The sequence below is a fragment of the Pelodiscus sinensis genome, chromosome 21, assembly GCF_052426305.1.
Source record: "Pelodiscus sinensis isolate ZL-2025 chromosome 21, ASM5242630v1, whole genome shotgun sequence".
NCBI lineage: Eukaryota > Metazoa > Chordata > Testudines > Trionychidae > Pelodiscus > Pelodiscus sinensis.
The window spans coordinates 22,704,848-22,721,778 of NC_143072.1; the positions used below are offsets into that span (position 1 = coordinate 22,704,848).

At 43.0% G+C, this 16,931-nt stretch overlaps 1 protein-coding gene across 5 annotated transcripts in view; it reads right to left on the reverse strand.

Annotated features, from left to right (window-relative positions):
- VMP1 (vacuole membrane protein 1) overlaps window positions 1-16,931 on the reverse strand; it is a 112,493-nt gene that overhangs the window by 85,556 nt on the left and 10,006 nt on the right. For all 5 annotated transcript variants that reach the window (XR_016347677.1, XR_016347678.1, XM_075904706.2 and 2 more), the window contains 4 exons: window positions 14,014-14,115; window positions 9,474-9,609; window positions 6,712-6,802; window positions 3,759-3,869 (listed from right to left, as the gene is read on the reverse strand). Coding sequence is in view for 3 of the 5 variants with exons in the window: in XM_075904706.2 (XP_075760821.1) it covers window positions 3,759-3,869; window positions 6,712-6,802; window positions 9,474-9,609; window positions 14,014-14,089 (414 nt within the window). In the remaining 2 variants the exon portion in view is untranslated. The remainder of the gene's footprint in view (window positions 1-3,758; window positions 3,870-6,711; window positions 6,803-9,473; window positions 9,610-14,013; window positions 14,116-16,931) is intronic.

Sequence of the window (16,931 nt, forward strand, 5' to 3'; positions counted from 1 at the left end):
AGCCATGTCCTTGGGGGATGGGATGCCATCGAGGGGGAGAGGGTGGAGCAATGGTGGGAAGGGGCAGGACTTGGAGGCTGGTAACAGAATGTCCCCTCCCCACTTCCCAGCCTGCCACAAGTCCCAGGCCAGACTGCATAATCGCACCAGGGGCTGGCACGCAAGCTGGGTGTTTGAGACCCCTGCATGAGGTCATCTGGCTCAATTCACAGAGGTTTACATGTTGGCACACAACACCAGTATGTGCATGTCTCCAGTGCTTCCAAGTGTTTAACTGCATTGGGGAAGTGCATTTGCAAGGAGAACCTAGTCCCCAAATCATGGAGTCTGTGCCAATCCAATCCCTGGCTTCTCTCAAGTAACATCTCAAATTGGAGTTAGCATCCCAGTTATTTAGTTCCACACTAACATGTACATTTCAGCCAGTCAGTGCTTTGAGTTATTCTACATGGACTCACCACAGTAGACTGATGATCAGAAACTGGCCAGAGTTTGAATAGTAACTAGGAGGTGCAGATAATGAAGACGGGGTTGAGATCTTGAATTAGGGCACAAATGGAGATGTTTGACAGGGCTCACCCCTAGTATTCACATTTGCAATACAAAAATCAACATTTGGCATTATCAGCTCAAGACAAGAGGATGAGAATCACAAATGAGACACAAGAACTTCATAGGAGAAAATGAACATCTCCCTATTATGTATCTGGAAGTTCACAGACCAAATTGCCCCTCTTTGGGATTACAACATTTGCCTCCAAAGTAAGCCGCTTTGGACAAAAGATAAAGCCTATTTTTCTTTATCAATTGCCAATGTAGTTGAGAGTTGAACAACCATAGATTTGTGCCTGCTTAGTATGAAATGTCTGATTTAACTTCAGCAGGGAGATGATGTGCTCTTGAAGGCAGCTTTATTGGCAGAAGGATTTTACGAAGTCCCACAATAAGTACCTTCACTAAACCAGCATTAATCCAAGCTTCTCTTCCTACGTGATGCTATCTTGTGCTATGTTGGGACAGCTGCTCATTTATTCACGCTGCAGAAAATTATGACAGTCAAGTCAGGTTAATGACTAGACAAAAATTAAAGTGAACTACATGTCTGTCAGTTTACACACCCTGCTTCAAAGAGACAAATGAAAGTCGAACACTGCCCTGTTTCATTTGTGTTTCTATTTAAAGATTTAAATTACTTAACATACGAACTCTCCTTTATTATAGAGCTAAAAGGACTATTCACTGTACCTTATGATAGAACTCTTCAGTGATGCTGCATCTTCTAGCCCCCATAAACACTCCACCATGTTACAACAAGTTGATGAAATGAGCCGTGTGGAAGCTTGTGGCGCAAGCAACCGTTTGGGCTCCATGGTCCCCAAAGTGAGAGGCAGAAGGGGGAGGAGAAGAGAAAGAGAGAGACTGAGAGGGAGGCAGGAGGTAGAGGAGAGCTGAGAGAGAGAGAAGGCGGCAGTAAGAGGAGGAGAGAGAGAGAGAGAGAGAGACAGACACATGTGGAGGAGAGACCCGAAAATCCCATTTTATTAAAAGTGCTGTCATATGGGTGGAAATCGGGTAAATATTGCATTTTATTAATATCAGCAGAACTGACTTAAAAAGGCCTGTGTGTTATGTAGTCCTACTTTAATCTTTGTATTCATGCCCATCAGTGTGAAAGAAGCTATTTGCATATATTTGCATATATTTGCATATATATTTGCACGTATATGCAACCACACTTAGGCTGCAGCTCTAGGCATGTGCTCAGTATCACTGTGGGACTTGGGGCTTCCAAAGTTGAGTAGCCCTGTTCTACTGCATGTAAAACAAGAGTTCTCCTGTTTCCTGAAATACTTTGTGTACAATTCTCCATGATTAAAACAATCCTAAAATTAAGCCATCAGTAACTGTCCCAAATACAACACAGAGTTGAGTGCACACAATGGTTTTAATCATTTTTGCGACCATGAAGCCTTTAAAAAAACCATTACAGTTGTTTTGTAATCAAAGAATTAACCCAACACTAAACCAAATCAAGCAACCAACAAATACTTTCCTGACTTCAAGCTAGTGAAGTTGAAATAAACACTACAATGTGGTTTCCATCAGAGGGATTTAAAGGTCTTGGTACCACACTAAATTAACATGTTTTTCCTGTACCTTGTTATTATTTACACATCCAGAATGACTGTGGACTGAGCTATAAGAATAATTTACTGCACATTTCAGATGTTTCAGCTCGGAAAATTAATATTTTGATCTACCCCAAAAAAACCAAGCATCCTAAGAAAGTCCAGTCCAGATCCCACTTACCATCTGTCACAGCTACAACACACTATAAAACTTCCTTACTTTTTAAGTACATAAATGTGTGCCAATAGTTTTTAATGCTAATTTTCAATTCTATGTTTTCAGTTACTCAAGGTGAAGACAATCTTCAACTGCAGGGTCTCACCAGGAGTTCAATAGGATACGGATAGGACCTCCCTCTTCTGGCACCCCCAGGACCTGACCGGTCCCAATCAAGGGGAATTGCCGGACATGGGGAGGTCCCTTCCAATATGGCCTGTGCTAAACTCCTGCCCCTTGCTAGGGCTGCAGCCCAGCACAGCTGCTGCCTGCCTGGTTACGGCTCCCCAGGCTGGAGCTCCCTAGTTGCTGTTGCCGGACCCTGAGCTCCGCAGCCAGGGCTGGAGTGGGAGATCCGCAGCTGCTGCCAATCCCTACTGCTTCCCAGCTACAGGGGGCAGAATTCTCTGCTGTGCCACCTGCCCCTCTGAGTCTCCTCCCTCCCCTCCCCACTTGGGGCTCCCAGTTGAGTCGCTGGTTCCTCTGCCGTGTTCCTGCCCCACAGCCCAACCTCTCTATACCTGGGCTGTGCGGTCCAGGAAAACACCATGGATGTTGCCAGACCAGAGTCAACAGTGTGCCCTTGTAGCTAAGAAGGCTAATGGTATATTAGGTTGCATTAGGAGCAGCATTGTCAGCAGATCTAGAGAAGTGTTTATTTCCCTTTATTCAGCTCTGGTGAGGCCACATCTGGAGTAGTGTGTCCAGTTCTGGGGCCCCCACTATAGAAAGGATGTGGACGCATTGGAGAGGGTCCAGCAACCAAAAGATTAGGGGGCTGGAGCACATGACTTATGAGGAGAGACTGAGCGATTTGGGTTTGTTTAGTCTGCAGAAGAGAAGAGTGAGGGGGGATTTGATAGCAGCTTTCAACTTCCTGAAGGGAGGTTCCAAAGAGGATGGAGAGAGGCTGTTCTCAGTAGTGACAGATGGCAGAACAAGGAGCAATGGTCTCAAGTTACAGTGGGAGAGGTCTAGGTTGGATATTAGGAAAAACTCTTTCACTAGGAGGGTGGTGAAGCACTGGAATGGGTTCCCTAGGGAAGTGGAGGAATCTCCATCCCTAGAGGTGTTTAAGTCTCGGCTTGACAAAGCCCTGGCTGGGTTGATTTAGTTGGGGTTGATCCTGCTTTGGGCAGGGAGATGGACTTGATGACCTACTGAGGTCTCTTCCATCCCTATGATTCTATCCCAGTTAAGGGAGGTACAATCTGTACATAGCACACAGAGACCAGAACAAGGTTAACACCACCATTTAGCAAAGATGACACCACAGAGGAAGGCTGAAGGAACCTTTTTCAAGCCCACGGGTATGCAACACGCAACTCTTAGAGCACTTTTCACCCACAGATCTCAAAGCACGTTGTAAAAAGGAATAGTGTGACAAGAAAATATAGTTGTAGGTTTCTTACCAAATAGAGTAGAAAGGTATGAAGACCTGTTCCAAGCCCAACAGAGGACAGAATGCCTAAGCCTACCCAGTAGGCACACCACAAGAATTTTTTCTCCGTATACTGCACATACTGAAAAACAAGAAAAAAAATATCACAAAATAAAATCAGGATGAATCAATTCTCATGAAAGAAAGGTGCTGCTGGCTCTTCCTAAGTGCTTAGGACAGGTGATGATCTAAAAGGGTATCAAGTGCACTCACTGGCATAGTAATTCAGTTCCAGGCACCGTTAACGTCTCCACGATGAAGCAAAAGATCTGTCAGGAACGCAGAGCCTATGAAAGGTTATGGCAGGGGTTCTCAAACTTTGTGATACCGCGACCCCCCTCTAAGTTGCTTGCGACCTCCCCGGGGGGGCCCACAGTTTGAGAAACGCGGGCTTATGGGATCACAGAATAAGTGTAAACTTTCTCACAATGCTCTGCTGAACTACTTCAACCCAAATCTGTCAGAGCCACCTAGTGGTGAAATGGGAGTTCAGCTGTTCTCTAAAGCAGGGGAGGGGAAACCTTTTTCCCACCTCCCCCCCAAAAAATCAGTGGCGGGCACACAGAGCTCAGGTACGGGCAGGGAAGCTCATAGCTTTCCCCTAGGCTTTGAGATTAGAATTGCCAACTTTCCCACCATTGTCATTTGCAGGCGCTGGGAAGGGACTCAGAGTTGTGAGTCCCTTCCCAGAAGGAAAGGGGCAGAAGGTAAGGGTGCTGGCTCTAGGATGGGGCTGAGGGCTGAGAGTTGGGATGCAGGAGAGGGGCTGAGATGCTCTGGCATCTCCTTGATATGGAACCAGTCAGCACATCTCTGCAGCCTGGGGAGAAGAGAAGGGACCAGGCAGCTCTGTACTCTGCCCTTGTTTGCAGACGTTGCCTGCACAACTCCCGTTGCCTGCAGTTCCCAGCCAATAGGAGGGTAGCATGCACAGCTTCCTGGATTGCTTGTTGGGGGGCACCGCTGTGGCTCAGGGCTTCTAGTCCATGGTACAGAGACTTGCCACGGGCCAGATGAAATTAAGCAGGGAGCCAGACGTGATTCGTGGGCTGGAGGTTTCCCTTGCCTGCTCTAAGGAGACAGAATTGCTAGCCAGTACCAAATGCAAAGGCAGTTTTTCACTAAAGCACCAACTTATTTTAGAGGCCAGACAGCTAAATGGTTTATGGCTTAGTCACTAGCCATGGGGTGTGAACTCTGGTAAAAGTACACTTGGAAGGGGAATTCTAAAGGATTATTCTGTTAACCTCTGGATTTAAATAAAGGCGTGCCTGTGTTAAAAATACAGCAGCAAGTGTAGGAGTTCTGCAATGTAACAGGCTCTTCATTTTCTCTGTCAAGGATAAGGATGAGTCACATGAAAGGATGGGAGAAAACATTATAGCGGTTTTCAAGTATCTAAAAGGGTGTTACAAGAAGGAGGGAGAAAAATTGTTCTCCTTGGCCTCTGAGGATAGGACAAGAAGCAATGGGCTTAAATTGCAGCAAGGGAGGTTTAGGATGGACATTAGGAAAAACCTCCTGTCAGGGTGGTTAAACACTGGAATAAATTGATAGGGAGGTTGTGGAATCTCCATCTCTGCCGATATTTAAGAGCAGGTTGGACAGACACCTGTCAGGGATGGTGTCTAGATGGTACTTGGTCCTGCTGTGAGGGCAGGGGACTGGACTCGATGACCTCGAGGTCCCTTCCAGTTCTAAGACTCTATGAAAACAAGCACCAGAGAACGTTTTCCATATTGTATGCTAGTCAGTGGAAAGAACCACCACCAGACAGAAAATGGCAGCACCTGGATCTCTAGAGGTTAGGATTCAAAGCCCAGTTGAAGTGCAAAGGCTCATTGCTCTAGCTCAGCCAAACGTTTACACACTAACCATAAGGCTCTCGCCTATAAAAGTAACTAAAAGACAATTAGCCTAACAGCTTGGCAGAATGAAATTTACTTTAACACTTCAACACTGTTTAAGCTTCTTCCCCATGTATATGGCTCATTGGGCTCACCTATTCTTAGATCTCACAAAACTATACCTACAACAATTATTGAACCAGGATACTACCTATATGATCAGGGGTGGGAGTTAAGATTCTTACTGCAACCTATTACAAGCACCACAGATGGGCAGTGAAATCTGACTGGGGAAGCAGGTGGAGGTGGAGTGAGACTAGATTTTTGCCATCTGGAAAGGCTGCATTAGAGTCAGTCAGAACAAGAAGGGACAGCAGCTGGATAGCTTCCAGCCAGCCTTCTCCTTTGCATGGCTGGGCTGACAGGGATGCCACTCACAAGACAAGATCACTGCTTTACAGTTCTGTAACGGTTAACTTTTGTACATCTAATGTAAAAGCATCAATCAATCTTCATATCACCCGAGAGGTATTAAATCCATTTTAAAAAATTAGGAGAGACAGCATAAGAAACAGGCTAGGATCTGAACTCAGGAGCTCCTAGTTCCCACTCTGGTGCTCAATCCACTAGACGATTCTATGACCAGAGGGAAAGGACTATCCCAGATGGTTTGGAGAGTCCTCTGTGAGGAGGAAGAAACAATTTACCTGGGAGCCCTGACATTACAGTCCCATTTGGTCTTAGTTTACCTGCAGCATGGTCCAGTGCTCTGAAAAGCAGATGTGAAGTGGCATTGCAGCTCTGGAGAGAATTAGCTATTCAGAGATGGAGGACACACAGAACACACATGGCTGCAGAGAGGTGTACTTAATGATCTGATAAGTCACTATCCTCAATCTATTATTGATTTGCTACGTGACAGAAGGGAGCACACTCCACAGGGAATTATTAGCTGAATAAAATGAACACTCAGGTATATGCACTACCATTCTTGTATGACACTATTCAATCCCCTAAGTGTATGTTTTGGATAGGAAGTGCCAAACACAACAGAAAATAACTTGATGAACTGCATACCTGTTGATGTGTTCCTTCAATATAATACGCAGCTGTAAGCACTGCAAGCAGCAGCAAAAAAGACATCACGATACTTCGGCGATGCCACAATCTTAAAAGACAAATTGCAATTAGGGTCATTCATATTTTTCCATGCATTGCCAAGCCACTTCTGTGTCACTGCAGAACAGCTTTGTTGGGGTGCATCAAAAGGGTAAAAATGCAGCCTGCCAAATTTGTAATGTTACAATATAGATCAAAGTGTGCATAAAAGAACTGCGGAGTCTTGATTCTTTAAGGGGAAATCGCATCTCACTCAGAACTGGAATAAAAGTGTTCTATTGTACACACTGAAAGCATTTTTCATCCAATTAACTCCATGTTCTAACAAATATTAGGCCTTGACACCCAAGATAACAGGTACTACTGCATTATCAACTTGACTGAAGAGTAAAGCAAGATACAAAGCAGTAAAGTAAGCTAGCCAAGGTCACAGTAAGGCAGTGGGAATAAAACTTAAAACTCCTAGCATGTGCTCTAAGCAGTAGGCCAAAGTGGCTTTATGAAAGGTAGTCTGATAACTACTTGGGTTCTCTCAATCGATTTAAAGAAACGTTGAAAAGGTGTCTTGCTGCAGCTCAGAAAAATTTGATAATTAACTGGAAGTTTTTCACATTAAGTATAAGGCAATTATCAGTGGGGAGTTGTAAGTATTCATGTAATTTGAGATCCAGTTCCATTGGCTTTTGTGTCTGTCTAGCTTTACAAGTCTGCAATAAGACTGTACACAATTGGCTAAAAAGAGAGCTCATTTATTTTATTTTTTTCTTGTCAATCTTAAACAATTACACTCTTGCCGAATGCTATATTACACACATTTGCTGTTTCATCATGTTTTAAAAACAAGAAAACTATCAACTGGAACTGAATAAATTTTAAAATAATTAAAGTTTCAGGTACCACTATAGTCCACTACTAATTACTGTGTTTTTATATCCACACCTCTCCTTATATGGTATTTTTCTCTCCCCACTGCAATGTGTGAATCTCTCACAATGAGGTGGGGGGAAGGAGGGAGGGAGGAAGAGGGAAACCACCACATGGGGAAAACAGTGAAACTGACTTGACACAAAACCCTCAAATGCATATTAAATGTGAAAACTCACTAATCTCTTTCACTTACAGAAATACTTGATGTTACTTGTAACACTAGCTGAGAATTCAGATGGACATGCAGTTCTCCAATTGACAGTTACACTTTAAAGCACCATTTAATAGTATATAATCCAGCCTAGGACCACCTGAATTTGTGTCTGTTAATATATTAAAGTAGAATAGGAAAGTTATTTCCTGCTACTACTGCATAATGTTAGTGTCCAAAATATTGCTGTGTAACAAGACAGCTACACAAAAATTTAAGATCTAGAAAGTCAGGTATCAATCAAATCAGATAAAATATCAACTCAAGTGTTATTTTCTATAGTATACTTTAGACACTCTTAAATAAACAGCTGCCACAAATGCATAACATGGGACATGGAAAAAAAACAGTTCTCAAAAGGAATAATCCCAAGAACACTGAAAGAAAGCAGGAAGTGTAAAAGAATATTTAAGGACTACACTACATTAGATACCTGTTTGATAAAAGTTTGTTATTTCAAATCAACATTTAAGTTACTCACTCCTCTGAAAGGGCCCCCTATATTAGCACTCTGCTTATGGCCTAGAAGGTGGGAGAATGCAGCTTGTTATGACCATTCTCAACTGACGAAAGGGCTTAAGCTTGATGCATGACAAGTCAAGAGGTAAATCTATGCACACAAGCCTGCTGTGCACTAAGTAACTGCATGGGCCCTACTGCCGTGAACTAGAAGTTCACAGTGTGCTTCAACATAAACAGCAGGCTGGTGCACTGTAAATTCTCCCAAGGCTGCCAAATCTCCATATGGACAAGCCCTCAGTAAGGGGGCATTCTAACTACTGATATTACCCAAGACCACATCAGAGCATGCCTGCTGAGCTGGAAAATAATCCTAGGCTCATTTCTGAGCACAAGTCTATCCATTAGCCACATGCTAGAATGGCTTGTTATAAATGGTGTTCTCCCTTGATCATTTTATTCATATTTATCCTTTTCTAGTACATTTTCATGCTTACTGTAGTAAGCAATCTCACTATCCTCTTCCCTATTAGGAAGGGAGGTCAGTCAGGTTGGGGGGGTAACAACCCTACCCATGGTGACAGTCTATTCAATACACTGCTTCCAAGCAATGGTTTAGAGATAGCACTACTATAGATTGTTTCCTACTGTGGAACGGAACACGTAGGTTAGAAGCAAAGTCCTCTGTATAGTTTCATTAACATCAATATAATTGCCATGTAATCTTGAACTTTGCCCTGATATGGTGTGACATTGGCGAGCAAAGGCATATAATTCATAAAATCTGAGCTCCCTTCTAGATGCAATCATTAATACAATAGTTCATGCCATCAGGGCCCTTAAGCCCTAGCTTATCATTCAAATATTCAGGGGGAAAAAAAAGAAAAAGATTCTGGTTCTTTTCTATCTATCCAGGCAAGCTGGAGTTTGATACCAATGTAACCTGCACACATTATCATTTTGGTGAGCAGCTGGGAATATGGCTGGTTTTAAAAATATCTTTCTTTGAGACACATTTATAAACATGAATCATCACGGAATTTGAGATGCCACAATGATCTATTGAATCAAAGTATGGGTTTCCCCACAGAGCTTAGAAGTGGAAATTAAAGGAGATCTTTACTTTATGGTCCATTCCTTCAAGTTTATTAGGGTTTCCAAGAAAAAATACTGCAAGGTAATGAGTGGTTGTCTCCAGAGCACAATATTTTGCCTCTCTTCTCGGTCCCTTAGCTTCTGTTCACTCAGCAAAGAGGGGTCTAGAAATAAAGATGGATGGAAGAGTTAGTACACGGACAAGCTGACAGTTCACATTCCACCACAACTAAAAGTTACATGATAGTTTTAACTCCTCTTCCTCCTCTTGTAAAGAGTTCCGCAATGCATGTGAAGTGACCTACAGCAAAGGAAGGCTCGTAGTTTTCCCACTCAGCTGCCCCAGAGTTTCATGGCCATGGAAGTATTTAAACAAGCAATGTGTAGACCTGGTCTGTAAGGCGCTTAAAAATTCTAAGTCTTTATGTAAGAGACTACACTGCTTGCCTCCATAACCAGTTACATTCAGCCAATACCCATTCAGCATTACTGAAGCCCAGTTTTATCTTGAACTCACAGAAAAACATCATTCACTATGTACAGAACCTCAAGCCATGTTTAAATGGTTACTTACAAAAATCCATCCTCTCTATCACCCACATCAAGTAAATCCACTGAAAAAAAAGGGATCCCCTTCTAACATCACACTTTTTTGATGAACTGTTGTTCTTAGCCAGCGTAGACATTATAAACGTGAAGATTAGGTTTATTGCAGTAATTCAATTGTAAGACAAAACACTGCACACAGTGTAACAGTCCCTGGTGTTACACATTAAAAGTGGGAGACCAAGAATATACTGATAGTTATAGACAGGGCTCGCCAAACTGCAGTGAGCCCCGCTTGCCAGCTGTGCTGTCCGGCGATCTGCACATGCGCAGATCGTTCTGTGTATGCACAGACCGCTTGAACCCAGCTCTTCCGGGTTGCAATCTACTCGCCACGGGTGAGTACATTGCATTATTTGTTGAGCCCTGGTTATAGACATAATTTAGTGCAATAATTGAGAGTACCATAAACTAGGGATGTGAACAACTAGACAACACACTAGTCAAGTAGTCGCTCCCTCCCACCATCTTGCTGCCTCTGATAGAGGCATCAAAGGGGGGGGGGGGGGGGAAGAGAAGAAAAGGGTGCTTCAAAGTAAGGATGTTAAGAACTAGTCAACTATCTGATAAGCAAATGCTTATTGGACAGTCGAGTCAACTAGTAGATTTCCCCCTTGCTGCCTATCAGATAGAGGGAGCAAAGGGGGGAGGGGGAGAAGGAGGTACTTCAAAGCGGCAGCACCGCACAGAACCCATACTGAGCTCTGCGCAGCGCTGCTGCTTTGAAATGCAGAGGTGGCATTTCAAAAGGGCAGCGCCGCACAACTGATTCCCGGCTCCTGCTGACCCCAGGCTCCATGCGGGTGCTTCCACTGGGGACTCTTGTACATTTCAAAGATGATACGCCTGTGTGCAGCCCAGAGTCAGCGGGACTTTGCGTTGCAGCCCAGGGCCAGCAAGGAGTTCCGCATTCCTCCTTTGGAATGTACAAGAGCCCCAGCGGGAGGAATGGGAAATGCCTATTGACTACTCGACTAGTAAATTACTCAATACTTAACATCCTTACTTCAAAGTAGGGATGTGAAGGACTTGCTGCCCTCCCCCTTGCTGCTGCTCCCCAGGTGTCGGGCTCCTCGCAGCATTTCAAAGTGGCAGCGCTGAGCGGAGCCTGCAATTAGCTGGGGAATACCCCGTCAACCCTGGGCTCCATGTGGCACTGCTGCTTTGAAACACCACCATGGCAGCATTTCAAAGCAGCAGTACTGCACGGAGCCCAGAGTCAGCCGGGTAGTCTTCAGCTGACCCTGGGCTTTGGTGCTTTTGCCTTTGAAGTGTAGCAACAGCCCTAAGGCTGTTGTCTCACTTCAAAGGCGGAGGCATCCTATCAACTAATCAAATATTTGATGCAAAAGTGCATCGACTATTCGACTCAAGTACCTGATACTTAACATCCTTATTTCAAAGCGGCAGCGCTGCGTGGAGCCTGGGGCCAGACCTTGGGCTCCACATTGAGCTGCTGCTTTGAAATGCCGGATGCAGCCAGGTCTGAGGACTCCTCCACTGTCCCCAGGCTCCATGTGGCACTGCCACTTTGAAAAGTCGCAGGGAACATGGGGCCAGAGAGGGACTGCTTGAGTCCTCCATTGGCCCCATGCTCCCACAGCACTTTTGCCTTTGAAGCGTAGCAACAGCCCTACACATCAAAGATGTAGGCACCCTTATCAACTAATCAAATAGTCAACACAAACTGCATCGACTATTCAATTAGCCAATTAACCTAAATTGAACATCTCTACCATAAACTCTAATACAAACTAACTAAGTTGGTTCAGGATGATTTGAATCAGATAATGTCAAGCAAAGATTTTGCCAGGATAGTCAGAAGAATTGGAATTTTGTTCATTGAGAACAGCTTGTGTGTACTGAATACGACTGATGGAGTAACTTGCCTTTCAGGGAAGCCTCTTTCCAATAACTACTTATTAAAGAAGGATTCAAGCCGAAGAAGAAAGAGGCTTTGCGTTCCTTCTAAAACTTTAGTATAAAAGGTTTCTATATTCTTGTTGTCAGTATAAACATCCTACCCCACTTTGAATAGTGCTATATTCTTGGTTTAAGAATCTGTTCTATTCTCTGCCATTTCTTAGAACATCTTTAACAAAGACACTCCACAGTTATTAAAAGTGCTATAAGATAGAGTATGAACACATATCAATGAAAAGTTTGAAAAAAGCCACAAATTGTACAATAAAAAACAGCATGAGGAGGAACAGAATAATTGGTTAAAGAACAATAAATGAGTGGGTTTGAAGAAACTTGGAAAAAAAAACCCACACTTCTAAAAAAATAATGGTATAAACTTAGCATAACAATGGCCATACTGGGTCAGACTAAAGATTCATTTAGCCCAGTATCATGTCTTCCAACAGTGGCCAATGCCAGGTGCCTCAGATGGAATGAACAGAATATGTAATAATCAGGTTATCCACCCTGTCACCAATTCCCAGTTTATGACAAACATATGCTATGACACCTTGCCTGCTCATCTTGGCTAATAGCCATTGATGGACCGATCCATACATTTATCCAGCTCTTTTTTGAGCACTGTTATAGTCTTGGGCTTCATAACATCCTCTGACAGGGAGTTCCATGGGTTGATGATGCGTTGCATGAATAAGTACTTCTTTTTGGTTACTTTAAACCTGCTACCTATTAATTTCATTTCGTGACCTTTAACTCTTGTGTTATGGGAAAGAGTTCCACACCACTCATGGTTTTATAGACCTCTATCATATCACCCCCGTCAGTTTGGAAAAGAGACGACTGTCTCATTAATCTCTCCTCATACGGCAGCCATTCCATACCCCAATCATTTTTGTTTCCAAGATATTTTTTGAGATTAGGTGACCACATCTGTACCCAGTATCCAAGATGTAGGTGTACCATACTATTTATAGAAGCATTACGATACGCTTTGTTTTATTCTCTATCCCTCTTAATGATTCATAACATTGTGTTGCTTTTTTGACTGCTGCTGCTGCACATTGAGTGGATTTTTTTTTCCAGAGAACTATCCACAATTAAATCTCTCTTGAGTGGTAACAGCTAATTTCGTCCTCATCACTGCATATATATAGTTGGGATTATGTTTTTCAATATGCATTACTTCAAGTTGATAAATGCAAAATTCATCTGCCACAGAAGATTATTCCACCCCCCCCCCCCAAAAGAAAAAAGAAAGAAAGGAGGGAAACAAAGTAGACAGAGATGGCACTGGAAAGCACCCCACTGTTTCAGAATGGTGAATTCCCAGAGTACACATGCAAGGTTATCAGTGACTAGAGACAAGACAGGCAAGGAAAGAGAAAGAACCAGAATGCTGAACTGCACAGGGCATGAACTAACACATACAAACCACATGAAGCAGACAGGAAACAAGATAAGATTTTGATCATGTTTATAAAATACAGACAAAAAACCACCACCAGTTTATCTTTTCATACATAAAGATTCCATGCTCTAAGCATTAATTGTATGTTAGTTCAAAGAGAAGGCCCAGTGATAGAAACAGACCTGCAAAGAGTGACCAAGAGAACTAGTCATTCTGTCAGCAATTCATTGTGAGCAAGTGACAAGCTATAGTTTATAGAAGAACTAATTCAGAAATTAAAAATTTGTGTTTCTCCCAAAACAGGGTAGATTTTTTTTTTTTTGCTGTCCAAATGCAATCTCCTTGCTGTCAAAGGGCTGGGTTGCTTGGAATGCTTTCTAAACCCAAATTCCTGCCAAAAGATTTATTTTTTTTAAATTAGCACCTGACGCTGTACCACTTAAGCATATGCTAATTCAAGTCGATAGGATGGATACATGTTAAGGCTACAGAATAGTTTTAGGCCGCACATTTTTGTCATTATCTGCTCAGTTCTATCTGGGCTTAGTTTCCCAACCCACACATTGCCGGAGAATCTTTTGAGGGTACCAGATTGATTGGTCTGGAAGAGGAACTGCCATTTTTAGCCTACCTGTGAAATTCCCATTCTGCTGTTCTTTGATCATTCCTATGCGTCTCTGATCACAATCTGTTCCATTTTCTGCCATTTCATAGATCAGTCACTTGGGAGGATCTAATAGCAAGAAACAAAACAAAACCACACAAAAAATAAGTATAATGTTTACCCATAATAGACAAGATTCCTATCACTTATTCTGAAAATGAAGAGGAAAAATCCTGCATCTGTGCACCAATGTCCAAGCCACTTACATGAAATGCTTATCTCGCAATATTATACTATATAAATGTTGGAAGTGAATGACTTGCTAATACTGTATGGCAAAGGCAATTTTAAAGCCACACACACACACACACACACACACACACACACACACACACACACACACACACACACACACACACACACACACACACACACACACACACACACACACACACACACACACACACACACACACACACACACACACACCCCCGACTGCAGAACTCTGATGTGACCTCTGCATTATTTTCAAAGCACCCCAAAGTAAAACTCTGCTCAACTTTTTACTGTCACTTCTACCGGCCAATCAATTTTTGCTGGTATCTTAAGCTATCATTTAAGACACGATTCAGTTAAAGCACTAGCTACTTTTAATGTGATACATTTGAGTTCAAAACTGAAGTATGGTGAATCCTGAAACTAGGGACTACAGCTGCTGGAGCTCAGACAGATAATGGTGCTACCAGCTGGCTTTGTAGATGACTGAGATACAAAGCCAGAAAAAAAAAAAAACCCTACCTATATTAATACTTAAATACTTACTGACACCATATTTCTATATTCTTGATGTCTTGCACACTAGAAAATGAGATCAGAATGCATGATGGTACATGCCCCCCAGCTACACATGAATGCAACAAGCCACCAAAATAGATCACATCCTTAATAAAAATAGCTGACTTCAAGAACTGGGATATAGATTTATCCCTTGTTTGCCAGCTAAAGTACAATCCACAATTTTAAAAAGCAGTAAAAACATGGTCTTAATCTGCCTCCTCCTACGGCTACCTGAAAATTACACAGTTCCCCCATTATTTGCTTTTTTCTAATGTTTACATTTTTTCATCCTTCAAGAACGCTAACCACCATGTTTTTCCTTATTCGTGAATGTAAGTGGTGCAACATGTAGGAGGATAGCCTGAAATAGAATGTTGCAACAGAGATTTTCTACTGACCAGCTGACAATTCTTATGCAATAAAAAAAACAAACAAAACACCTGCCACGACCCAATGAAGATCTGTATTTAAAATTTAACTCCTGCACCTTAAAATAGCCTCTGAATATTTGTTTTGGAAGAAATAGGTGTTAATTTCCTAGACTCTCTTCTACATTAAGTTTCTCTGAGTTGACAAAAGAGTTCCAATTTTTGATAGGCTTCTTGTTTCAGATGGAAAAGGAGATTATTAAAACGATAACTACATAAACTGCACATTGGTAGGAAATGACAGTAGTTCAAGAAATTTCTCCTTTCCTTTATGTTACAAATATAGAACAAGAATCAAGTTGGACACTAAGCTGCGCAGGAAATAGAGGCTCTCTTTAGCTTAAGGGGAAGTTTAAGGGGAAGCAGCAACTTCAAATCTAATCAATTTAAAAAATAAATTGAAATACATTTCAGATAACAGGACTTGCCCCCAAATGTCCCTGACGTTTGTAGATTTAAAACCTCTATTTTACAAATGTTTTTCACAGCACAGTTGCTATGTGAAGTCCCACACAAACTGAAGAAACTGACTATACACTAAAGTACTGGCAAATGCACCTAGTTATGCTTTCTTTTTAATCTATTTTATAGTTTAATCTCTTTCCATTGCAGGAGTCTCATGCATTACACTAATACAGGGGTTCCCAAATTTTTTGACACGGGGACCAGTAAATCCATTCACGAGCTTTTGGAGGACCGGTAACATTCATTTGCATAATCAATAAGCAAATGATTAATATTCAAGCAAGTTGTTTCTGGTCCTCCCAAAGCCCCCAGTGCCAGCGTTAGCAAAGCTTTTGATAGTCACCCACAATATTCTTGCCAGCAAGTTAAGGGAATATGGATTGGATAAATGGACTGTAAGATGGATAGACAGCTGGCTAGATCAGGGTTTCCCAAACTTTTTACTTTAGTTGAAACCGGTTTTTTTCAGTACTGTCTTTTGCAGCCCAAAAATATAAACGCATATGAAAAAAAGAATGAAAAATGAATAAATTTTCAGTGTTTCACCCGGCTGCATCCTCCACCCAGCCTGGGACAGGGCTTGGGGGACCCAGCGCCATATGAGCACTTCAGGAGGTGGGAGTAGGAGCAGATTGGGGGTAGGGTATCTGGCTAAAAGGGAGGGTGCAGGAAGGGTAGGGTTGCCAGGTGTCCGGTTTTGTACTGGACAGTCCAGTATTTGAAAGTTTTGTCTGGGAAAGAAACTGAGAAATCATCAGACACATAAAATGCCTGGTATTTTCTAATTAGGTACGTTTTATTATAATTAGGTGTATTAGTCCTTAGCTGCCTGGCCGGTAGATGTGCTCACGCTGTCTGAGTGTGTCTACCTGCCAGGCAGTTCGCAACTACTCCAGGGAGGGTATGTGAAGGGGGAGGGGGCAAAATGGACTCCCCGGGCAGACTCACTCATCTGCCAGGGTCTGCATGTGCCCAGGTCAGTCCTGCTCCCCCCCCCCCCTTTTCTCTTCCTGATCTCCCCAGTCCAGCCCTGCTGCCCCTGTCCAGCCCTGCTTCCAGAGGCCGGTTCCCCCCGCCACCCACCAATCTCCCCCGGTCAACCCCGCTCCCCAGACGACCCCCCCCCAGCCCCGCTGCCCCCATCCAGCCCTGCTTCCGGCAGCTGATTCTCCCATCCTCCTCCTCCTGATCTCCCCCGGCCAGCTTCCCCTTCCT